We start from the raw sequence: 27310 nt of genomic DNA, 5'->3' as shown, positions 1-27310 counted from the left end.
AGTGGATGCCCATTCATAAAGTGACTAGAATGAGAGTGCAGCCCTTTTTGGGATTGTCAATGTGAAAACCCGACTGAGGTGGATACACAAAAGAAGTGGTTTCTCAACACCTCCTCTCAAGCCCAAAAAGGAATGAAGAAAGAGGAGTGAAGAGAAGGAAAAGATGTAGAGAATCCTAGAGATCCAAGATTTCCACCGAAAAGGCAACCTGCAGTAAAGAACAATAGACAACGTGAACTATAAAACCCAACTCTTACCTCTAGAGAGAAACCACTAACTTCGTAACTCCATGCTAGAAGCAATTCAAGGGCCTCGTCGCCATGTCGCAACTAAACCTCCTAGGCTCGGATCTAAGTGGTACCTAAAGATCCTCGGTATCAAGAGGAGAAATGGTTGCTCGAAGACGGACATCCCCAAAGGGTAAATGATGTGTGAAGAACTTCATGATGAAGAGAGACTCCCCTCTAAGGGTGGAGATGCAAGGTCTCCCTCTGAAACCGTAAAAGAAGCACGAGCCCTTACGAAGGGCAAAGAAAGTACATCCCTCTCTATGACAGAGAGAGAGAATCTAAAAACCCCTAGATCACGGACTCTGAATCATCTAATGATGAAGTGTATGCCACTGATCGTACCAAAGAAGATATTTCGAGTGTCGAAGATGTCAAAGAACTCCCAAAGGCGGCCTTTAGAACCTAATGAACCTGGGATAGAGCGACAATAGATGTCTCTGAATGGAGTGGACTACGAAGACGAAATAATGAAAGGCATCAAGCAGCCACCATCTCTCGAAGGAGCAGAGTACCGAGGGGACAATAGCAAACAATCACTATCTCTTGACGGAGCAAAGTGCAAAACCGTAGGTGGTCAAAGTGGCATTCCCCAAACCCTAGAAGAAGCAAAAGCAACCTCCACAGTGCATGGCGGTGGTCACGAGGAGGTTGAAGTACCAAGTGACCCTCCTTTGGCTCGAAAGGTCTTAGTATGCATCGGATGCATCTTATTGCCTTCAACATAAAAATCTGAAAGCAAGGGCAAACAACAGGCACCTTGGGGTAGACGCATATACCCCAACAATGTAGGGAGTAAAGTTCTATGTCGACAAGCATTGATGGGGAGGTCCAATGATGCCAAAAAGAAGCCCGTAGTGATCTATCCATCTACTTGTGAAGAAATCATAGCACCATAGTGTCAAGTTGTAAAAGGGAGCGTGGGATGGAGAGGAGGAAAAGGATATCTCTATCTCCTGATGATACAACAAAAATGAAAGGAAAATTAGAAGATGATGCCAAACTTGCAACGTGTCTTCGCCTTTTCCGATAAACGGGATCTTTGGTTCTCTAAGTTTCTACGCTCTGATACCATGTCACAATAATAGGCGTATTGTGATACCATGTCAGAATATCAGGCATGTTGTGATACCATGTCAGAATATACGCAACCATACAAAGAGACTGTAGGGTTTCCGAGGAGAAACAAAGAGTGTGTTTGGCAAACACTAAGAGAGAAGAGAAACTTTGAAAACACAAAAGAACAAGATGATGAAGCATTGAATCATACTATGTGAAGAAAAGTTGATACAATGGAGGCGAAGGTTCGAAGACGACCGCACTGTCCTGTTTGAATAAGGCGGCTGCACCACTGGAAAATCTGTTCAGTGAGGGGAGAGAAATGCAATCCTCCGAGCAAAAGGCTATCAAAGTAATCATTGGAAGGTGGAGCACAGATACCGAAAGAGTGAACCATAACCTTCATATGACGTCAGGGAGGAAGCACATGATCACTAGCCGTTGAGGGAGCGAAGCAGAATCCTTGAACACCAAGAAATGGGCCAAGCAACAAAATGTCAATGATCCAAGTAAGAGAGAGAAGATCCAAGATGAAAACGCAGATGTAGACAGCACTTGATATGACGCCAGCAACCTGTAGGAGTGACGCCCAATGGAGAAGACCCAAAACGCTAGCAATCTCGTGGCCACTAGGTGGGAGAGGGAGTCATCAACTATCTAATGACGACGCCAACAACGATGGAACCTCCAAACACAGCCTTAAGGGCGAAGGGAATAAGGGGCCCAAAGGAGAAGAGAGAGGGATAACCACAAACTACAATGTCCTTCACTAGGGATATGAGCAACATGAATGTGGAGAGGGAAGAGTATCGAAGTGACAGGCAATGTTGAATGAATGATAGGGGATGTGTTGAATGAATGGAGAGGCGACACATTTATAGGCCTCAACAATCTAGGGTGGTGCACCACTGAGTGGGCGCCCACTGATAAAATGCCCAAAATGAGGGCACCGTCCTTTTTGTGGATACATGGAAGAAGTGGTTTCTCAACAATAGTAGCATGAGACAAGTTTTGGGAATGGAAACAAAAATTGTGTGTGTGTGTGTGTGTGTGTGTGTGTGTGCGCGTGTGCATTTTCTAGAGAGCTACAGCCTTCCACTCTTCCTCCGAGAGCTGGAATGACGTAGAGAGCACCTTCTATACTCTAGAGGAGACAAGTATCTTAAAGCTTTCCAAAAACCATCCTTAGATAGGACCTCTTGCTACTTCCAAACCTTGACTTTCTTTCATGCAAGATTCAATCAAGTTAACATCTTTAGATTACTTGCTTGGCTGTTAGTCGAAACTCCAAGGTTGAGTCCATTCTAGTAAGGCAATATCCTCACATCCCTTTCATCGAAAAAGCCAAATCGAAGCAAGCAGGCAGGTAAGTGTTTTACTTGAAGCAAGGAAGGCTTTCCACAATGTCACTTTCTCTAGGAATACAAAACCCAGGCAAACAAAGGTTCGAGTGATAGTAGGAAAAAGTATTTCTGGTGAGGGTTTTCTCCAAAAGAGCCACAATCTAGAGAAAAAGGCAGGCAATTATTTCAATCCAGCAATCAAGGAGACATGAAGTATTCATCCCCAATACCTTGCAATAAATAATCTACAACCACCACCGACCCCCGCTCCCCAAAAAAAGATACAAATGCAGCAATGAAGGCCACATGAAGCATCCATACTTTGCATGGCAACATTAATCGCCTAGTTGTCCAAATACCATACACCATGTTCACAAACATAGAACATGCAATAATGCTTGTAAAAGTAGGTTTTTTAGAACACAACTTGCAAATAACAGTGTGCATACTCACACCTCACTGCCTCCCTTTCTCTCTCCCCTCCATCGCTCTCAAATGCGCACAAAAAGGGAAAACAGGAGCAAACCAAACAGTGTACTTGATCAGAAACAGGCATTATGGCATCACATTCATGATTTCACAAACATTCAAAACTATCCACAAAATACAATACACATTCAAGTGAAGCTCCTTTATGCATAAAATGTGTCTGCAGTGGATTTATCTTGCTCAATAGTATGATGCCTTATTCAATGAGCCTCCGTAAGGTTAAGCAGTGCCAGCAAATTGCGGCCCTCCTCCAGACTACTACCACCATTCATTGCAAGTAGTGATCCTGTCTATTGATTGGGAGGATGAAGTAATTACTACTAAATTCATGGTCATCCATTGTTTCATGAAGACAGGTTTCATGGTGTCAATTGTGTGAATTTCCCCCCTCCATTCATCTCTGTATTCATGTTTATTGAGAGAGTAGAGTCCTCTTGCAGACAAATGGAACAGAAGAGCAAACACTTTTACTAAGAATAAGATATACATGGAGCCAAAACAGCATACTAAAGGTAGAGGCCAAGCAGTAATCCTCTACTCCAAGGCCTCCTCTTATTATTATGTACCTTGATGATAACTACAGAGCAAGAAGGCAAATGGCATACCTATAATGTCTTTAGGCAAAATCTCAAGAAGCCCAGGTTTTACTGCTACTCACAATTCTCTTCTATTAGTAACAATATTCAGACTAAGCATATCTAAATCTCCCAAAACTCTACATCAGATACTCGGTGTGAGAGATGCTAATTTAATGCAATAAAGGGAACTCTTCCAAAATACCTTTAAGCAAACCATGTTTAAGCCCAAGGGTCATACAAATTGAAATAACACCAAATGTGCCCCCATTTTTTCACCCTGAAATCAGACTCCGTGCCTTTCATCGGTTGTCATTTTGTAGCAATACACCAAGGAAAGCAATGAAAATGCATAGTCTTTAGAATTAGGAAACTATGACACTCGGAGCTTGAAGCATACCGCTGCTATCTTGGACTCGTCAACAAAAGCCAGTGATACCTCTGCATGCATGACGATGTACTCCACTGCATCGGGACCTTCAAACAAGTAAGCAGATACCATCTACGACATTAAAAGTCTAGAACCAAGGAAAAAGAATGTCAAAACAGAAACTTCATAGCTCACAGAATAAATTCTCTAGAATTTTAAAATTTGAAAGATGGGCAAGTCTTTACCAAGAGAGTCATATAAAGGTACGCAGTAAATGCTGTGGCCATTGCAGGCCTGTGCAATTGACATGAAAAGAAGAACATCATCAGTTATCATATGTAGTCCATAGGAGGACTGACAGCAGTAGCATCACATGATTACCTACTCAAAATGTAATAGAATGAATAGAAGCTGATTGACAGCCAGTAACATACTGTATAACTCCAAAGACAAAGTTTTGAGATACTTAACATTTATACATTTGCTTAATCTCATCTTTGTATGTTTCAAATGGGTTAAAGCCACACGACCAAATGTATGTCCTTTCTATGCACTACCCTATAACGAATCTCTAGAACTCGATCATGTTAATTACCCTTTCTAATTGCCTTCCCTAATAAGTGTAGGCCATCTCATTGTCTACATGTTGATGCCTAAAACAAAATAAATTAACAAAACCAAAAAAATTACAAAAAATAAACACACCTAAAACAAAAAATAAAAAAAAATAAAAAATAAAAAATAAAAATAAAATAAAAATCAAACAAAAACACTAAGGTGCTTTATTTTTTTCAATCATTGGTCTTTGTTTTGGTTTGACTGGATTCATTGCGTTTGGGGGACTACTCCATACACCTTCAGTTTATTGTATACACACCCCTACCAGGTATTTATTCTGTGAGCTTTATTTATTTTCATTACCTCCTTAACCACAATTAATTGCTAAAATGAACTTTATTCACCCACCTTTTCCACGCGCATTCGCGCTAAACACACAATTTAATAAATAAAAATCAACCAGTCGTTCAGCGCTTAAGAGGCACCTTAATCTGTAATAAAAATGAACTAGTCGTCACAAAAAAGCATGCGCTGGCAAAAAAACGCTCCACATTACTATTAATTTTTAATTAATGAGTTTGCATTTAGAGACCAGTCTGGGAATTGTAGTCCGAGTTTCGTTTAAGTACCGTTTACCCTAATAATTTATAATTAAAATTTTAAGAAGACATTTAGGGAGGGAGGAAGGCAAGAAGGCAGTGTACAAGGGACACACAGCCTATGAGACAAACACCCTAGAGATACAGATGACACATGGAACTATAAAGGTTCACTCTAGACACACCCAAGAAGGATGGAGGAGGTGATAGAAAACCATGATCTGACTATGATCACACAAACAGAGTCCCAAGAGGGGACTGCCTAGAGTAGAAGGATACATCTCAAAATCGGCATACATGAGTTGTATGAGACGTTAGGGCACCACCCAAGGGTTAGGAGAAGCGATTGCACTAATTAGACAAGATAAAGGATAGTTTGCATCATGGCAGGAGACCCGAACCTGGTACATGTGGATCACCATGGAGGTCTCCCAAGACCCAATGGTATACATTGCCCTCTACTACTTTTCCCCGAGAGGATCAAGATATGCTATCAAGGAGCCCTAACAATAAGAGCAAGAGGGCGATGGAGAAGCAAAGGGGCAGTCCGCAAGAGGATTGAGATATGCTATCAAGGAGCCCTAGCACTAAGAGCGAGAGGGCAAAAGGGGAGTCACCTTTCATAGATAGTTGAAGTGAGATTGTACACTATTACAAACTAGGAGAGATCCTCTTGATAGGAGATTTTAATGCCAGGATGCAGAGTAGGTAGTGTGAAACCTATGATTTTGAGGATCCAAATCGACTACAAGTGATGGATGCAAAGAATGAAAGCATAGGTAGGGTATCAATTAATACTAGAGGAGTATGGCCTATACATATTAAAGCTAGGTTCATGATCCCATCTCATTATCTACAGCAGGGTGAAGAAGTGGCCCAGATTCAAAGCACTGACCTACCTCCAACCCACTAGCTCCAACCTAGTGGAATATGTACTAGGCTCCATTGAGACGATCAAGCTAGTCACATCTTTCACCATGCCCAATTGGAGCAAATTCAAGCTACCTATTCCTTGTCCTATAAACCTCCACACTCCCATAGACTCCAACCATTGCACGAACCCAATCCACCACCTTCGATTTCATACATGAGCCAGCCAACATATACGCCCATCATGTCTATGATGGACTCACGTAGTCCAAGCACACTCCTCCCCTAGGGACACTCACCTTCATCCTGAACTCAGCCACCCTCCAAAGCTTCCCACTCTCACAAGGACATTAACTTTTATTGTTTTGCACTTAATTAAAAGTTAATCAAATCTGCAAATGTGACTTCCACATCCGGGGTCTATGTCGATTATTTCACGGTGTGGAACCCAAGACCCCAAGAAATTAGTTGTTGTCAAAGGCATAAGTTGTAATAAGTTATGCCTGACAAATACTACATAATATCTAGCATCAACTTTTGGCCTAGACAAATTTATTAGCCACTAACGTCAATGGTGACACTAAAGACTAGGCATTAATTAATTAATAATACTGGTCTAAGTGCTAATAACTACTCAGGGATACTTGAAAGACAAACTGACCTACCCAATTTAATTATTGGCTAGTGAGATTAATTTTCTAAGCACTAAAAATAATTATTAGATTAATCTTCAAAATTAATTTTGTAAAAACTAATTGAATAAGCTGAATAATGCTTGAAAATGGAATTAAAAGGCTCACTTTGCAAAACTTGTCCATACGAGTGGAAAAAAAGTTACTGGGGACTAGTGGAAGTCTATTCCAACCATTGTGAAAGAGAAGAAAGTTGTTAGAGAGCAAGAAGATGCTATTGATGTGATTTGCAACCACCATGGACCACTCCTACAATAGGCAACAGCAGTTTAGAGCCCTCTAGATACAGTGACAACAGCCCAAGGTCCTTCTAATCCAGGTGATAGCATACAAGAGGGGGCAGCAACCCTTTTGGTGGTCCTACACTATAGGTGACAGCTTCCATGGCTATTTAAGTAGGGCCGTAACAGTTTTTCAATCTTTTTCGCGATAAAACCCTAAAATTTCTCTCTAAAGCATTCTCCCTCATCCTACAACTCTCTCTTAAGTTATCTCAATAAAATCCACATATTTGAGCCATCAGAGATGGAGATATAAAAAAATCTATACTATGAAACCTAATTTACAGAAAAAATTAGGGTTTGATAGCCATCTCGAGATGCAAGCTCAGAATTAAAGACTTGCTAGTCATTTTTGGCAACACTAACGTTTTCGGGCTCTTGCTTCTCTATCTCCTTGCGAGCCCAATCTTGCAATCCATACAAGAAACCATGTAACTTTGTCACCGCATCCATATCTTGAAGCTACAATATAAATGGTTTATATTTCACTATGAATTCCCTTAGTTTTCCTGTTTGCTATCTCAAAGCACACCATTCATCTCTAAGTTTGAATTTTTCATTCTTGGGGATGAAATAATTTGAAAGTTCAGTATGCAACTCTTTCCAACTCATCACACAGGTTTTACTTGCTCTATGTGCTCTTTCTCCAACCACCAATCATATGCTTGGTCAGCTAGATGTTGACATGCCACTTTACCTTGTCGTCGTGTGGCCACTTTTAAGATGTTCATATATTGAAGCATGAGATTGAACCATCTATCAAGAACCAAAGACTCTCTTTCTCCTTTGTACTTCTCTAGAGCCATAGGTTTGTATCTACCATATTCAGAATCCAAATCTTCTGTATCATACCACATCTCCTTTCTTCTCCCTTTACCCTTTCTTTGTTGCTCTTGATTCATGTGTTAATAATTGAGTCATCTATACAAACACGGCTTGAAAATTTGCATTGCTCACCTCTGATCTACCAGCTATGCTTTCCTCATTGTTATCCTCCGTGGGTGCATCCACAAATTACCCTTCCTTACTATCTTCCAAGTTAGACGGTCCAAACATTCCTACCACCTCCTTTGCTTTTTCCTTGTCTCGAAAGAGACACTTGGAATAGCAAAGAAGATCTAAAAATCTCAATTGTACTCCATCCATTTGCAATAAAAGCTAAAGAAATACTACAAAGGGCACCAACTTTGGGGCCAACAAGCTGACCATTCTTCAAGATAAAAGTGGTAAAGTTTACATTTTTTATTTATGTAAATTTTTTGCTTGCTATAAGTTATTACCCTATTTGAGGAGAAAGGTTGGTTTTACCTGTGAAGATATGGCTAGGGTTTGCATTGAGAAAACACAACATGTACGACCAAGACTGAAACACAAGGACTCGGACGAAGACAAGCAAAACTCAAACCCTAAATGCAAAACGCAAAACTCAAACACAAAGAGAAGAAACTCTCAAGTGAATGTTGTAAATGAATGTAAGGAGTGTACCCCAAAAAATAGTATTTTGAGCGATCACGAAAACTCTCTCAAACTGCATACCAAATTTGTATTTTTCATTAATTAAGCATGTTTTGGGACTCTTTAAAAAAGCTAATCAACTATAATGTATGTTTTAGCTCAAAACCCCCTCTCACGTCCAAAACTAAGCCTAAAAGGGAAGGCTGGGAATGTTTACCCCAAGGCGTCCCACCCCAAAGCAACAAGGGTATTGAACAAAGGGTGTACATTAGATGCCCAGTGGCCCACCAAGACTACAGAGACTATGGTTATCTTACCGAAGGAGTCCAAGTAGTCACCCTGGTGGTATAATCTGCCGATATGGAAACAACTTAGGATCCCTCGAATGGTGCTCTGCACGATGGGATGCGTAGTATGCTACATACTGAAGGATGCTCATGCAACAGATACCACTTGGACAGTGTCCCTCATGTGAAAATTGTTCGCTTGCCCAACCCCCCTGGTACAAAGATGATGAAATCATGCAATGCATAAAGATAAAACAAGGGGAAAGGCCAATGTCAAAGACAAGTGCCAAAATCTATAAAATACCAAGAAGGGTAGAAACCCCCTCTCAACTTGGATGTGGATGTTGAAGAAGGAAGAGGAGCTTGAGAATGTCGATCTTCATGTGGTGCCGAGAACCATATGGATGAAGATGATGTAGCATCCCTACTGGAAAAGCAAGGATAGAAGTCACTGCAAACATGGATAAAAAGAATCACGAGTGGGTCTCCCAACTTGCTACTATTCGATCTAACATGGACGGAGAGCCATTCGACTACCATGGAGTCCACAAACCATATCAAATTTCTGCCAATGAGTATGCTCTCATTCTTATGCATGGGGCTCTGAAGTAGGTTGAAGGTAAGCCTGAGTTTTCTCCTTTAGATTCGGCATACAAAACTAATTATCTTGTAGGACCTTCGAAATCTCCACTATGGATCGGCCATCCGCAAGTGAAACCTAGCTCGGATTATACATTAATTCCCCAATACTTCGTTTCTTCAATGTCAAGTATAAACCTTACTATTTCAAAATCTATGCCAACTCATTCTGTATATTATGTTGGATCGAGAGATGCTTACTAAGAAGGGACTCTTCAAAACAAGCTTTGGTTTGTAAGCAATGAGCAAGACAAATATTTCTTCATGAACTCAAAACTAGGTAAGAAGCTAAAAGAAGAACTATAAATATTCCTACCCTTCCCTTTTCTTCAAAATATTTCATTTCGCATGGTGAATATGGAGTGGATGCATCTTCATCTAGTGCATTTAATGGACAAAAGAAGCCTACAATGTTTCCCACAACATCTACAACAAATCCATTTGGGCTCCCATCCATCATTCCCTCATTTTTCGCTAAACCTTTCTTTCCGCTTCCATTAAGTTCACTATCATGAGGACATGTATTTTTGAAACCTCACTTAATATGTGGATTAATTTTTAATCGCGTGATTAAGTAAATGTTGCACATGTCATGTGTAACTCGGATTAGAGTAAATTTATGAGCCCGAGATCCGAGAAATCATGGGATGTCAAAGGCAAAAGTTGCTATAAGTTATGCCGCACATGTACTACTGGTGGTATCTGGTGCCAAATATTGGCCTAGATCATCCATTTGGCCATAAGTGTTAGTTGGTGACACTAGAGAAGTGACATTTAATGGTACCTAACGTCAATCTAATGCTCAAAGATGGCCAAAGACATTTGAGAATGAAAGTTACCTAGCCAATTTAATTATTGGCTAGCCAAATTATTTTTCAAGGCACCAAAACAATTATTAGATTAATTTTCAGTATTTAAACACTGAAAATTAATATTTAATTATGGCTAATGCTAACATTTGGGAGATTGCCACTTGTCAAAAATACCCATCCAAGACTGAAAAACGTCTTTGGAGAGTGGGGAGAGGCATTTTAAGTGTATTCACTCTACAAGAGAGATAAAGGAGATGTTGTTGGTCTGATTTGCAGCCATTGAAGGACCTTCTGAGGCAGCAAGGGACAGGAGGAGACCAATCAACAATAGGTGACAGCATATACATGCTATTGACACAAGGCAGCAGCAGTAAATGACTGATTTTCTTCAATTCTTTGCATCTACAAGCTGTTGTAGCAAGGCAGCAACTGCATTTGACTGATTTTCAGTCATTCTTCGCGACAAAACTCCGAATTTTCTCTCTCTACAGCTTTCTCTCTCATCTCCCAACCATTTCACAGCCTTGCTCTAAAGATCTCAACATTTGGACCCTTGGAGGCTGAGAAATTGCAAATTTCTCTACTGTTGCAAAAAATTTATAGCAGAAATTAGGGTTTAGCTACAGCCTTTGGAAGCGTGCCCAAAATTGGAAGCTGCAAGACTTGGATTCAACAAGGCTGAAGGTGAATTTCAACTAAATTCAGGTGGAGGACTAGCCAGCCATTGAATTTGGGGCATTTCCATCGCCTATGAAGTGGGTGAACGCCAATTAAGTGTCCGAATCAAGAGGCAAATCATATTGAAGACTTCTTGTCACTTTGGACAACAAGGGGAGTTTGGATTGCGAAGGGGATAGGGAGAATCCCATTGTAAATCAACTTTTTCTTCAATAAAGCTAAAGAAATACCGAAAGGGGCGCCAATTTTGGGGCCAATCGGATGTGCATTGTCCAAGATCAGTAGGTAAATTTGTATTTTCAATTTTGCATTAATTGTTTGTTGCTGTAATTGTAATCAAGTATTTACCACCCATCCATGGAAGGAAGGCCGGTTACATGCACCACATTATCCACCATCACATACCACACGGAGAGATTCTACACATTTAAGCATGGCCTTTAAGCCCTCTACATACATGTTTCTAGGTGGTGTCCCTGTGACGAAGGCTCGACCCAACACACACACACTTTCGAGCTATCCCTTTGAAAGTGCATCTTAGACATACTCGAGTGTGGATTGTTTGGTATCACAGTTTGCCTCTATGGCATTACCTAATGGACCACCCGATCATTCTGTAGTGCCCCAACCGACATTTGGACAAAGTTATCGTGTCCCAATGCCTCCACCTACACCTATGGTATTATATGAATCTATGTCCATTTCCGTATCTTCATAGCAATCGGCACTCATTGGACATCAACATCTTATTTCTGCCTATCCACCTTTACAACTTCCTTCTCCTTATTCACTACCACCATCACCATTTTACAAGCATCAATTTTGCAAATATTTTGACCAAGGCGGTCAACCGGCCGGTTCTCCAATATATTCTACCGCGGATTGCCTTGGAGACACCCTCCTCTACTTCTTCAAATTGATAGGGAGAGGATGCTTCCCTCTTACTTGTCCTTCCAATTTAAGAGCGAACGGTTTGCTTCTCTTCATAGTGATAATAATGATGTTTACAACTTCTCACTTTTGAACATTTATTTATTATGTAATGTATCATGGACATTTATAACTTCTCATCCGCACTATTAAGATGACATCATTCTAAAAGGGCGCTTAGACAAGTGAACAATTCCCCTGCAAGAACATTGTCCAAGTGGCACCGCTGCATCACATTCTACATGTGCATGAATATTTACAGCCTCCTTTGCATTACTCTGTGCATCAGCATTCTGTTCATGTGAACATGCATCTGTGTGCATTTATTTCTTTTCAGTCACCCTCGGAGTGGTTGGACTCCGGATTCACAATAATTGTGGCATTCCACATGGCAATTTCTGAAAGAAAATTTTCCCTCTGCTTGCATGTTAGCTTTACTTGTCTTGTTTGCTTACACATCTTTTCTTTCACTCCACATATTCTCCATATAATTGGCACACACACACACACGCACACACACACTTAGGAATCCCTAGATACATATCCTAGTAGTGTGTGGAATTGCTTTGCTTGTTTTATGAAGGTAGTGGAACTATCCATTCTTATTTTTTCCATACTTCAAGGCACAAATACTCAATGGGACGAAAACTAATTTAAAAGCATCACTTAATGCTAAATCATTTGAATAAATCACACCCAAAGCCCTCCACCAAAAAAACATCATAAAGTTTATTACTGATTCCATCCATCTTTGTAAAACTTGGTAGGCTCATGGACAGCCGACGTGCAACCTTTGGCTGATGCCCTCCCCTCTCAAGGGTGATCACTTGGGCTCCCTTGATAAGGTTATCATCGCCTTTGTAGTCTTAGTAGCTCATTGGGTAGCCGACATGCACCCTTTGCCCAATGCCCTAATTGCTTTGCGATGAAACGCCTTGAAGTAAAAGTAAATATATATCAAGGGTTTATTTCTCATGGCTCAATTCTAGGCCTGAGAGGAGTGTTGAGCTAAAAATGCATTAGTCTGACTTAAAAAGCCCCAAAACATGTTTAATTTATGAAAAAACCTCTTATTTTAAAAAGAAACATGATCCTAGAGAGTTATTGTGTCCCACATGCAAAACCCTAATTTGGATGCCCCCAACTTTCTATAGATATGCATGCAACACATCACTCTCGCTCAATCTCGTTTTCGAAGGTTTCAAGAGCCATATCTCTATTGCCCACATCCTATTTGCAAAGGACATCACAGTCAAAGCTTCCATCAACCACTTGCTACCATATGGCACCTGATTCCAACCCTCCCTCGCATGTTTGCAGCTGTCACCAAGTTCCACGAGCTATCACCTACAGTTGGCTGCTGTTGTCTACAATTGACAGCTATTCCCATCAATTGGTTGCTATCGCCATCAACCAATAACTATCGCCATTATCTTCTCTCTCCTCTAAATGCTATGTTTTTACTTTTTGGATGCCGCCCTGACATTCTCTCACCACTATCTGTTACGTTTCCACCTGACATCTATTGTGTCAATTTTCTCTCTCCTCGAGTACCTGCATTCTCAATCTTTCTCTCCCGTACTGCCATCTGCATCACATTCAATGTTCCTTGGCTGCATTTGCTAGTGTTCAACACTCCGTCGGCTAGATGCTATCACCATCAACTGACAGCTATCGCCATCATCTTCTCTGTCCTCTGAATGTTGTGTTTTGATTTTCTAGCTACTGCCCTAACATTCTCTCACCACTATCATTGCATTTGCACCTAACATATATTGTGTAGATTTTCTCTCTCCTCTAATACTTGCGTTTTTAGTATTTCTGTCCGACACTATTATCGGCATTAGATCCAACCTTCCTTGGCTACATTTGCTGGTATTCAACACTCAAAGGTTGCCTTTGCTGCAATTCGAGATCCATTCGGAGCGCAACACACTCTACAACTCATAACCTCTACCTTGATCCTAAAGATACAAGAGTTCGAGATTCAATATTTCACTACATACTGTGTTTATTGCACAAGCACTGTATATTCGTTATTCATTTACTCACTTTATTATTCATTGTGTTCATAGTCTTTGAGTTACCCTAAACCTAACCCTCATTATGTTTTGAGTTTATCAGTCTCTGCTTTGATTGACTTCATGCTTTTTGCGTTTAGAGGGTTTCTTCACACCATCATCGTATTAGGCAAGGTGGGGAAAGGATCCTAGAAGGGACAATGGATGCCCTAAGAATGGATGCAACAAATATAATAGATGAGCCACGAGAACACCAATCACCCGAGTCTTCAAGAGTAGTGAAGGATATAGATTGCAAAGACTATCCGTGTGCCACATGTCTAATAGCCACTGGAGTAGATGGAATAGATGGCGCAGTAGCAAGAGACGTACCCCACTAGACTACCTGGCTACAATCGAGGCAATCGCAACAGTCTACAATGGTTTTCTAGAAGGAAGACCTAGGCATTGGTACGACACTCCTCGTCCACATGGCCAGAGCTTTGATGTTGTGTGCAAAATCTATTTTTCTTGAAATTTTCTACCAAAGAGGCTCGTGTTTCTTTGGTTCCATCAGAGGAAGTGGTATCACCCTTGGTTGGGCTTACCTTTGCATCTTGCGAGTTCCTCCCACTCATAGTTGTTAGGTAGGAAACATACAATACAGTACGGTACAATAAAATATGGTACTAAATGGTACCTTATGATCTTATAAGGCACAATACGATATTAGTACGAAAAAAATTAAGACAATTTTTTAAATAACAAAAACCATGAATCATTAAATGATAGAATAGATGTTTAAAGTGGCTATAACTATTTCATTACAAAATAAGATGAATACATGAGGGTGACCATCACAGTCACATGGGCTACGCAAAACATGCGATACAACTATAGTCTAGTATCTGATATAAAAAAGCGAGCGACCTATAAATCTATGATGAGGCATCATTATCATTATCATCAAAATCATGTAACTACTCATCAAGAGAGTCTAAAGATGACTCCTTGGCATCAGATGATGAGACACACTCATACTCATCCTCATTGATAATGTTACAATCATCATCAAATGATGGCTGCCTAGGTGGCGACTGTGTAGGCAAGGGGGGGATGTCATCATGAGACATAGAATGTGAGCTACTAGAGCCCCGCCTTACATATGTCTGCAAGCCACTCAAACCACCTCAACTCGATGTTGGAGGGCGTGAAATGATCATGCATCCGCTACCACCTACTCGAACTCTGCATCCACAGCATGCTGACTGCAAGTGTCACGAGTATCTGCTACTATCAGCTCTCTATAAAGCTTTGCAAAAATCATCTCCTGCTCCTCGTCCACCTTTTAATGCACACTCGGAAGAGTATCGCCCATCAACTTGAATGTATCAAACATTCACCTACACAATGCAATGATGCACGTAAGATTGTAAATGCTAAAGCCTAAATTGTAAAGTATAAACTTCAAAGTTTAAAGTTTAAAACAACAAATTTTAAATTTTATGGTTAAGTATTTAAACTTTACCTACTTCGGACTATCCATGCCAATTATAGCCCTCATCGTACGTAAGTTAGTGCGGCAATAGACTAGCCACTCTAACTATCATGTGCTAAGCCAATTGCAAATCTTTGTGTGAACACTCCAATTTCTCTCACATGCACCCGAAGAGCAATCATAAGCAAGGACCCTCATGGCTAAGGGCTAAAGGATTTCCAATGTGTATCCAAAGTTTTGCCACCAAAATAAAGGCTTCACAAGTGACTCACTCCTCCAACAAATGGGAGAAGCAAAAGCAACATGTCCTCTCTAATCTACATAGCATCCTACCTTCTCCAGCATTGCATTGTGGTCATCCACAGAGACCACACGAGCCAAATAAGCAAGTTGGTCCGAACAGAACTCTCTATCATCCATGACCACCGGTGACTTCTAGGTCGGATGTGCTAATGCGACAAAAGCATGGATGGGCTTATGCATCTCTAAAACATGTGTACGTTGTATCTCTATGATCACTGTACAAGCACGTGCCTCCACCAATGCCGCTCTAAAGAAGTAAGCGAGAAGACCCATGGTGGACCCCTTACAATCACCTATATGTAACACGTTGTAAAAGGAAGTCACAGCAATGACAATGGCATGGACTTTTTGCCAAAACTACTCATCAAGAAACAAGCACTACTACATAGCTTTAGCCTTCTCTGTCTCGTGCTCATCCCACTCATTCCATAGGGTGGACACCACTATCTGGCGCAAGGCAATGGACAGCTCCTCATAAAGGCACTCCAACAATAACCACATGTAAGCAAAGCAAGTTGAAGAAGGCTTCTTCAACTCCAATGTGCCATGCTCACAATACATCACAAGCAGCTTTACCTTTACTGCAAAGAAGGTGATAATAGATGTAGCATTGCAGACCACCCTCTTCACCCACTTGAGCTTCCTAATGTCCTCCATGAGCAAGTCTAAACAATGACTTGTACATGGAGTCCACACAATCGTGGAAAACTTGGTCTAAAGCAAACGGCCCATGCGCCGACAATTCGACACATTGTCAGTAACAACTTACACCACATTCAAAGGGCCCACCTATAACCACAATTTAAAAATTGCAAGTACGTATACTAACAATACTTGGAGGTTAGAGAGAGAAAGAGAGAGTTAAGCCTTTCAAGTTTTAACTTTCAAGGTTCCAGAATGAAAAGAGATGGGGATTGGCAACCGTGGAGCCCGAGCAAAAAGAGAGAATCGAGATAGATACTAAAAAGAAATTAGAATAAGGAGATAGATAGCTATGCATAAATCAATTATCATAATAAAAGAAAGTGAAACAAATTTAAAAGGCAATGTATACCTCAATGATAGCCTGTCGAATGTGGCGGAAGATGAAAGCGCATGTCGTTTTCCTCCCCCTCTTGCCGGTGTCTACGGCCCGCAAAAAGTAAGTGCCAAGTGGACATGAGACACGTATGTTGATGATGCCCCATTTCTTATGATTACTCTATCCGTCAGTGAGAATGGAGCAACCATATTTTATCCATGCGGCCTGAATAAGATTAAGGGCTCTATCAATCCTCTCCTTCTCTTCATCAATCTTTTTCGTCCTCTCTCGTTGTATGTGACACCAGTCCATCCTTCACATGGACCCACATTGGCAATGGCTTTTACCATCTTCTTCCATTGCTCTTACTTTGGGACATCGAATGTAAGATTGCACTCAATCACCATGCGTGCAATTGGCAATGGCTTTTACCATCTTGTTCCATTGCTCTTGCTTTGAGACATCGGACTGCAAGATTGCACTCAATCACCATGCGTGCAATTTCAATATCCGCAAATCGTTGCCTTTCTCCAAGAAAGACAACCGGTCCACGCACATGATTGGGAGCTTGACAAAGAGAGGATTGTCTCTCTGGCACCACATCAGCCTCCACTTTGTCTTTTACTGGAGCCACATGTGGATGTGGAGTCCCCCACCACCAATGATAGAGGCCTCTTCTGCATCACTTGAAGATACGCCCACATTCAATGCTTCGTCGTTAGTAGACATAGGGGTTGGTGCCGATAAGCCACTTCCTCCTCCTCTTGTGGATCCCCCTCTCATCTTGGTGAGAATCTCCTCCGCGATGTTTTAAGGGATCTCCCTGCATGGAGCAACTTGCCCCCTCGTCTTGGAAAGATGTTGAAAAAGCTGAGTTGCATCACTTGTATAGCGCTTCCGGCAATACTTGCATGTCCAAATGGTGGGAGTTAGACTTCTTTGTGTCTCTCTCCACATGGATCACATGCAAATTGAAGGTCTCGTACTTCTCACAAGTCATGGTGCCAATGACAGATAAAGAGGCCCAGGGGAAAGAGAGGGAGAGAGGGAGGGAGGAAGGGAGGGAGAGCAAGATACTTGAGTCTCAACTCTTGAGACTTGAGTCTTGAAATTTGAAAGAGAGAGGGACTCGAGAGGCCACGGGGTTGGGGTAAAGTTGAAAGAGCAAGAGTGAGAGAGAGGGGATGGGAAATGAGAATGGCAAATGCTTTGATAAGGTGCGGGATAGAGGGGATGGGAGATGAGATTTGAGAATAGCAAATGCTTTGATAGGATGTGGAAAAGAGGGGTAGCAAATGCTTTGATAAGGTGCGGGATAGAGGGGATGGTCGATGAGATTTGAGAATGGAAAATGCTTTCATAGGATGCGGGAAAGAGGGGATGGGAGATGAGAGATAAGAATGACAAATCACGAGTCCATTCAAGATCCAAGAGAGGAAGATAAGAATGGTAAATGCTTGTTGAATTGGTGTGGAAGCATGGAGGACAAGAGCATCTTTTGTAGATGAGAGAGGGGTCAAAGTTCAAACAGTCAAAGAGGGGTCAACAGTCAAAGAGGGTTGCATGCTCGATGGAATCCAAGGAGGGCTCTGTGGTAACTCGAAAAGGGGTGGAACTAAAGACAAGGCCACAAGGAAAACACAACACTCAAGATGCACAATACAGATCATACAATACGAACAGTACCATACATCGTACGGAGACAACTATGTTCCCACTATTGGTTTTCCATCCTAAAGAAGAGGCCACCAATCCTCGCTCCTCTGAAATACATGTGTATGGAGAACTTGCGGACTTGATCATGCAACCTCACACAATGCAAGAACTAACACTCAAACTTGTAGAAGGTTAGCAATCTAAATAGTGAGATCATCTACTGAAAAAGGAAGCATTTATCGGGCAACTTGTTTAAGAAGAATGTAGTATGATCGCGGTCTGCCTTCGAAGAGCCAGTAGTAGCAAACCCGCCTAGTAACCACAAATATTTGGTCAACTTGACTTTCAGATCATCCCCTTCCTTAATGGAAAACTCCTAAAGCTCAAAATCTGCATTCCTTGCCCCATAGGTACCAACTGTTTAGCTTCATTGGCCTCTTTAGGAGCTTCAAGTGAAGGATTTGGCACTACCTTCGGTGCACCTTGCTGTCCCGAAGGTGTAGAAGTTGACTTCTTCTTCTTGCCCTTGCTGTCCTTCTTCGGAGCATTCAAAAATCGAGTGAACTTAGGATCCTTGCCCAATTCAGCAAAGAGATTTGCTGCTGTCCTCATCCGATTCTTGAACTGGTCATCAAATTCCTCTTCACTTTGCTGGTCATCTACCTCGTGACGGCTTGAAGGCCCTGCATCTTGCCCAAGAGCAACATTTTCAGCTTGTTGTCCATCATGAGAGCCTTGTCCACGATTAGGCATTGCATTTCCTTCATTCCCATGAGAATGTCCATACTGAGAGGCATCATCACTGCTTGATTCCATCTCACTATATGAAGACATGTTGCTGTAATTTCTCAGCTGAGCACAAAAATTAGCACTAGCACAAAGCTTTGGCTTGCAATCAGGTGCCTCGAGCCCACCAAATCAAAAGATTTGATGTATCCCGGCAATGGAACCATGAAAGCAGCCTTCCTTCTTGGAATGGGTGGTGATAACCTATTTTAAGAGTTAATTACAGCAATAAATAAATACAGATAAAATGAAATACACACTTTACCATAACATTCTTGGACAGTAGGCACCCTGTTGGCCCCAAAATTGGCGCCCCTTGCGGTATTTCTTTAGCTTTCATTCAATTGGAAGGAGTACAACTTGAGATTCTTCAATCTCCTCCTGCTAACCAATTGCTCTTCCTGTCATAAATGTCCAGTAAGCCTTTTGGGTCATTTGCCCCTTGTTTCACCCAAGACTTCTTCTCCAATTTGACCCTTGGCTGGCCAAATGCTGCCCCAAATCAATTCGGGATGGGCTGGCTCTTGAAATTCCTTGATAATCTTCAATTATCAGCTGCTGACTTCAGTCCCTTGAGCCTTCAATCTCTGGCACAGATCCCAAGGTGGCTGCTAAACCCTAATTTCTGCTGTGAATTAGGGTTTAATGCAGAAAGCACAGATCAGCCCACCAAAAATGGCTGAGATCTCCTCCGAATGGCTGAGATTTGCTGAGAATGGCTGAGCATAAACTGAAGGAGATGAGAGAATGCTGTAGAGAGAGAAAATTTTGAGATTTGTCGCGAAGAACTGATCAAAATCAGCTGCTGCCTTGCTGTATCAACCCCAAACGGATGCACCAACAACAATAGGAGCATCAGAGACTATGATCTTCAGGAGAAAGTGCATCAGCAGCAATTGTTAGCTTCCCAAGGTCAAGAATATGCAATCTCCATCACTAAAATGGTCTCCAATGGCTAGGAATTGGCCCCAAAAGCCGGCAGCAACAGTCCAACACCTCTTTCCAACAGCTCCAAAATGAAAAAACGAGATTTCCCTCTCCCTTTAGCCCTATTTAGCCTTTCCCCCATTTGCATGGGAAAGTTTTGCCAAGTGGCAGCTTTCTTAATCCATTTTCAACAATTTCCAACCATTTAAACAATTTTCAGAATTAATTAATTCTGAAAATTAATTCAGCCCTTAATCCATGCCCAAAAATTTGACCTTGCCCATCCAAAAATTAATTGGCTAGGCCATTGCAACCCAAAGTGGTCCCATGCATTAATTGACCCTTGGACAAGCATTAATCCATTCATTAATGCCTAGTCCCTAGTGTCACCACTGACACTTAATGGCCAATTAATGGTCCTAGGGGCAAACTGACACCAAAATGCACCTAGAATCTCATCCTTTTCACGCGGTCCTTCGGTCTTCAACTCTGAGAAAGTAGCTTGCACCTCACATGTGCATCTTTTAATTGCACATTTGATTAATCCTTTAATCAAATGTCAACTAAACATAAGCAAAGCATCAAATTTTCACGTCCTCGTGACATCAGCATTCTCTCTACATCTCTTACTTTCTATTACATCAGACCATCAAGTCATCAAAGAAACTAACGAAAGACTATCACGACTTTTACATAAAGAAAAAATCACACAGAAAGGACAACTGGAGTAGAGTGAACAATAGCCAGCCAAGGAGCAGCAATGTCAGAAAGAACCACGTCAGCCGATATCATAGAAGAAATCTGCCACAGCACTAAATCTCGAACGCGAGCCACATGACCATGGATGCCTGAAACGAAATCAAAAATAAAGACATTTTCAGTACACCAAATATACCACAAGGCAGTCCATCTAGGGAAATAGAATAGGCAAGAATAATCAAAATGCAAGGAAGGTAGAGAGGGATCACAAAGGAAATTGCCTTATCTCGGTCTCTTAGGCAAGGTTGCCCTCTCAGCCCTTTGTTGTTCACTTTGGTCACTCACCCGATGCTCTCATTATTGGATAAGTTGGCTGATCAAGGCGAGATAGTTGGCTCTCTCTCTCTCTCTCTCTCTCTCTCTCTCTCTCTCTCTCTCTCTCTCTCTCTCTCTCTGTGAGAGCACAAGAGCCTTATCCCCTACGCACATCATCTAAGCGGCCCTATACCACAAATGACCATAATCACATGTTGATCTTGAGATCTAGAGAAACGGCTGCAATCTCTAGAACCTTGTTGGTCAGTGCTGATTAGGCTTAAGCCTAATCAAGGCTGATTAAGGAAAATCAAGGATGTTTGATGCACAATTTGACTTTGTATGTGGATGTACAGTAGTAATTGGGCATGCATGCTATGTCTTATGGACATGCAAGGTTATTTGCTAAGGTCAGTATTGTGATGCGTGTGTGCACCTATTAGAGTGTATCTAAAAGAGTTTTGTCACGCAAAGCACCACTCTTGGCAACAGCAACTGTTGGCACATGCATTAGGGAAAAGTTGGACTGCTTGAGGAGCATGCATCGAAGAGTCAACAACAACTTGTGGAACTGATTCACAAAGACTACAATTAGGGTTTAAATGGAGCATTGTTTTGTGAGTTAGGTGTGCTTGGTCACACTTACCAAGTCCATCTTGGACCTTGATCAACTGAACAATCAGCAATTGTGAAGATCTTTAGTTATCATAAAAGAAACACCATAAGGGAAGCCAAGCTTTGGGGCCAATTCATGTCATTGCCATTAGGAGGAGCATTCTACTCCCCTATTCATGAGTATTTAATTTGATGATTTACTGTTTTCAATTCATTGTGTTTGCAAGTTAATGCACTACAATGCACTTTGGTTGACACTAAAGGCCCGTTTCACCATGAACATTAATGTAGAGCATCTAGCTGGTATATAAACATTCACATAAGTGTGGATTAAATAGCATTAGAACCAAGCTTTCAATTGTATAGCAATGGCAATAGCTTGATCCCTCATATGCCTAGAAGAATGTTCTTTCAAAAGTGGGTGCAACAATGGAAACATGAAAGTTGATTGTAATAGATTGCACAAACACATGAAAGAAGACAAACACCGCAAAGAAAGAAGAACACTGCAAAAGAACTCAAAGGAGAGATGCTTGGGAAATGGAATCCATATACCACAACAAGAGGCAATACAAACTCAACAATGAGTCACCAATTGATATAGGCACTGGCACTGGCTCCCCCTCTCCAACATGGCCTACATGTGGTGTACATCGGAATAATTGAGGAGCAAGGAGTGCCTAGCAAAAAATAAGCCAAAAATGTAAACCAGCCGGCTAGATTTAACGGACCCAGAAAATGCCGGTAGGCCACATAAATGATCCTAGACGACCATAAATCAAACTCAAATAAATTGGCACCTACATAACTCAAAAGCTACACTGCCATGCCACATGGACATGCACAAATTCACACATGAACTAACAATTAACACCTATGTTCAAGCATGGGTGATCTAGTATGAAAAAAAATTACAATGACTTATCATAGTACATACAACGACCGTCAAAATGAACCATGGATATCCAAGTACTAGGTCATCAAGCCACCATCAAGATGCATCCCACAAAACCCAATGTTGATGTTGATAATACCAGCCCATGAAAACAAAAAGTGGTTCTACCAACTCTCTATGCATGTAAACAATGCCTCTACAATAGCATATGTCACCGAGGATTGCCTACCTTCAACCTGACTGCCAAAGTGTCCCCTCATGTGAGCCCAAACTAAAAGCAAATCCCACTCCTTGTCAAGCAAAACAGCTCATCATGAACCTTGATGTCAATCCCAACTCTTGGATTTCAAAATGCCAAACTTTGATTGATGGGGAAGGAAAGCCCTTCTCTAGGTCCTACGCATATACATGAAAATATAGATGAAGCCAAACTACCGCACCGCTACTTCCCTCTTGTTGTCCCCCTCTAGAATTAGACAATTGTGAGAGATGACCGCATCACCAGCACTTGAAGGCAATGAGGTAGGGATCACTATGGCCTTCCCCTTCATTGCAAAAGATCAACCCTACCACACCTTGGTTTTTGCCTTTGCCAAAAGCTCTAAATTAAAGTTTGATGAGAATGACGACGACAACTCGTCAAAGGAGTTTGCATTCTACTTCTTCTTCTTTTTCTTCCGCAATGCCACTAGATCCTTTCAATCCTTGCAAAGATGTCCATTCTTACCATAGTGATAACACTAGTCCTTCATCTTCTTCTTCATGATACCCCTCTCCAAAGTTGCAAAAGCCTCCTCATGGCCACCATATCAAGATGGAAGGCTCCCTATAACCTCAAAGATGCCTCATGCTTGAGCAACATGGAGAACATATGAGTAAAGCTAATGGCCATCAACGACCTATGGGCCTATTGAGCCTTGGCAACTACATCAAACTCTAGAGAGAGTTTGTAGAGCACAATCCCCACAACATAAGCCTTTGGAAGGGCAAATTGCATGTACCAAAGCTAATCTTGTACCTGTGTGACCCAAAGTAAAAGAGACTAGGAAGTATCCTTAGGCTTGAACTTCAAAGTCTGAAGCTGACCATAGAGAGTCATAGCTCACATCGTCGACAGAGCCTCATACAACATTTGTAACTTCTCCCACGCACCTAAAACTTTCCTCGGGAGATACCTGCTAGAAGAACCTTTTTAGAACCTGAGAAGGGAAAAATAAGCACAACCATCACTACTTCCTCATAGTTGTCATGCTTTCAATCTAGTGGAATAGAATCAAGATTCCGAGGATACAAAATGGCTCCCAAAACAACATACCATATGTGATTTTGCACAAAGCAAGCTTTCATGATGGCACTCCAAGTAAGATAGTCAGAACTGTGAAGTTTATCATCATTGGAACAACAAGGACGTGCCATTGGAGAGGAAAGCAAGTGAAGATGAAGAAAAGAAAAGATGCTAAGAAAGAGTGCAGTCAAAACACAGCACAAACTGTACTTGTCAAGATTTCACACAAAGTGGAGACGACGGCTAATCACAAAACAACTGTTGTAAATAGGGAAAATCAGATCAAACACAGCCACGAAAGGACCAATCACTAAGATTCCAGCCAGCAAAGACAGGAAACAGCCTGAAAATAGTGTCACCAACCTGCAAATAGAGGCTGGTCACCAAAATGCAGATGAAGGAAACATAAGATGCAGTCGTACAGCCTGCAAGTTGTTTGCCTCAGCAAAATGCAGAGTGGTGCAGCAAAAACCCAGGTTGCAAGAGCAGAATTCAGGATGAAATTTGTCAGAAAGTGGTCACCAAGGATAGAAACAGATAACAGCAGACAGTCAAAGATCAGCAGCAGCAGTAGAGTGGAATGGGAGACCTGCAACACCAGAAATAAGCACCACAGGACCTAACACAAACGTATGATACCATGTTAGAAGTGGGTGCAGCAATGGAAGAGTGAGAATCTGCCGTAACAGACTGCACAAACACATGAAAAACGCGAAACACTGCAAATAAAGAACACTACAAAAGAACTCAAAGAAGATATATGCTTGGGAAATGAAATCCATATACCAAGACAAGAGACAATACACATTCAACAATGACTCACATGCTAATGTGGCACTAGCACCATCTCCCCCTCTCCAACAAGATTTGCATATGGAGAGCACTTGAAATAATTAAGGAGTATTTTGACATTAAAGTAGCGGCATTAGGGACTAGAGTAAGATAGCCTAACTCTAGTTAGATGTTGAAAGGCTGGTTAGGTCAACCCTTGACCCAACTTAGTGTTGTACCTTCACTCTATCTTTCAATTGAACAAGTACACTCTACTCTCCTCCTTTAGCTCACTCATTGTCATTGTCTCTCGTTTCTCTCTCCTCCATGGCTAGTACATTTTCTCACAATTGGTATTAGACCAACTCCTACATGGGTTATTCAACCACTGCCACCCAATGCCGCTCCACCCAAGGTCCTATTGCCACCAGCTTCTACTTGTGTTCCATACAAGGAAGAGAATAACTTTTGAAGATTGAGCCACTGTCCACACAACCAATAACTCCACCCATATGTGCCACCACAATAGCTCAAAGCAACCAAGACAATGCTGCCCAGCAGTGCTCAACCCACCAAAGGTCTCAGCCTTCATGCTCGCTGCACCCTACCAACTCGGCTAGCAGCGCCCACTACCTACGCCTATTAGCGCCCGCACCAGCCTGCCTTGTTACGCCTTGCCAACAACCACCAGCAATGCCTGCTATTTGCACTTGTTAGCGCCCGTGTCAGCCTGCCTCACCATCTACTCACATGCCTGCAACATTTCCAACACCTCCAGCTCACCATCGTCACTCTACTTCCAATGTGCACCTCACCGACAACAAGAAGTGCCGCCAATTGCCTGAGGCACCACTACCCTTTCGCATGTGACACCTACCCTGCTAACTGTGCCGCCCACCTACATCAGGCCGCTCGCCTACAGTGCACTGCTTGTGGCCACTCACTCTACCCCTTGTGCCGCCCAACAAGCACCACCACCACCTAAATTGCTCCACCTCCTTGTCAGCACCCACTGCACTAATCACAGCCATCGACCTGTATCCTACTGCCCACTCAACCGACTGAACTACCATCAAGTCAACCTAAAAGTCCTGAACACTAAACATGCTTCCAAAAGTGCCCAAAATTTGAGGCTTTTTCTCAATTTGACTTCCAACCACAAATCGACATCCAACAACCCTAGATTGCATAATTTCCTTCCAATTTGCACAAGAAATTTGGGGTTTTTTGGTCCAAATGCTCTTGCATGCATTACAAGGCGGGTTCCAACTAATGTTCACAGTCAGCATGAATCGTGAGATGTCAATTCTACAAAAATTCAATCTGTAAGGTATAAATTTCTTCAATTTCTTTGAAAGTTTATGAAGAAATTTGGGGCTTTTGCCGAACACAGATTCCGAGGCACATAACAAGTGGTACAGCAGCATTAAATTTCTGTGATAGTCAGATTTGGCATCAAATTTTGGGGAAATTTGGTAAAATTTGGTGAGACTCGGCATTTAATTCCTTAAACTTTTTTTTTTTTGCATGCATTTCGAGGCAAGTGCAGTATAGCAATCAATTGCTGTCATTTTGAAGGCTGAGTGCTGATTTGTGCAACATTTCCCACATTTGGCAAGATTTGTGACCATTTGGCACTTGCCTTCTAATCCCATGGAGATTTTGGTACTTGACAAAGTCAATTTACACTTCAGCATTGAAATATTTGGCTGCTGATTTTTGTGCATCATTGACAACATGGCACATCAAGGACATAATGATCAGAGCCACATCCTTAGTGTCCTCACTCAAGAGGACAAGCTTGATGTCACAAACCACCCGTTGAGGAGTTTCATGGTGCCCAATCTTCAAGTGGTGAAGGGTATGTGGGACTATATCAACAATAATCTGCAACGACCAAGAGGTCTAGCACCTCAAACACCTCAATGTAATGCTCAAGGATAGGTTGTTGGTGTTGTTGCTGTTGTCCCTCCTACCAAGGATCAACAAAGTGGGACTTGAAGGATGTAGAGGCACCATCTTTGATTGTCTTGTTAGTGAAAAGGGCTATTATTCTGCACATCGGCCTCGTAGGACCTCAAAGGCTGCTTGGGATGTACTTGAGCACGGGTTTGCAAGCTACAACATGCAATAAGGCCAAGATATCCTTTCTCCACAAAAAGCTAGCTTATGTGAACATGGATGAGGGTGATAGAATGACAAATCACCTTACACATACAAGAATTGTGTGAGCAACTACTCAATGTTGATGAGGTCATTCAAGATGCGGAATCAGTAAACATCACACCGAATTCTCTTTCTGAGTCATATCTTGCTTTTCCACACCTCTTTGATGTTGTCTTTTGGGCACAACAAACCCTTACACTTGTGAAGTTGGAAAGCCTCTTGCTGCAAGGAACAAACTCAAAAGAGTGTTGCATTGCATTCAAGTGATGTGGCTATGCTTTCGAAATACAAAGGCAAAGGAAAGATCAGGCAAAACGTGAAAAATAAGTGAAAGGTTGATGCTGGACAGCCATCAAATAAGGCTACCCAAGACACAGAAAAGTCCAACAAAAATGGAAAATGTCATTATTGCAAGAAGCCCGATCATTATATTGATGAATGCAAGAAGC

General features: G+C 41.7%; 1 protein-coding gene across 2 annotated transcripts in view; it reads right to left on the bottom strand.

Annotated features, from left to right (window-relative positions):
* Positions 1–27310, bottom strand: part of LOC148041878 (long chain acyl-CoA synthetase 4-like) — a 131464-nt gene that overhangs the window by 64136 nt on the left and 40018 nt on the right. For both annotated transcript variants that reach the window (XM_087683675.1, XM_087683668.1), the window contains exons 5-6: positions 4369–4417; positions 4154–4230 (exon numbers count right to left, since the gene is read on the bottom strand). In XM_087683675.1, coding sequence (XP_087539801.1) covers positions 4154–4230; positions 4369–4417 — 126 coding nt within the window. The remainder of the gene's footprint in view (positions 1–4153; positions 4231–4368; positions 4418–27310) is intronic.

Source organism: Lygodium microphyllum, chromosome 1 (assembly GCF_053477565.2).
Source record: "Lygodium microphyllum isolate KBCC chromosome 1, Lygodium_microphyllum_v1.1.10, whole genome shotgun sequence".
Taxonomy (NCBI): Eukaryota; Viridiplantae; Streptophyta; class Polypodiopsida; order Schizaeales; family Lygodiaceae; genus Lygodium; species Lygodium microphyllum.
Note: the sequence above shows the minus strand (reverse complement) of the source record. Positions and strands in the feature narration are given on the sequence as shown.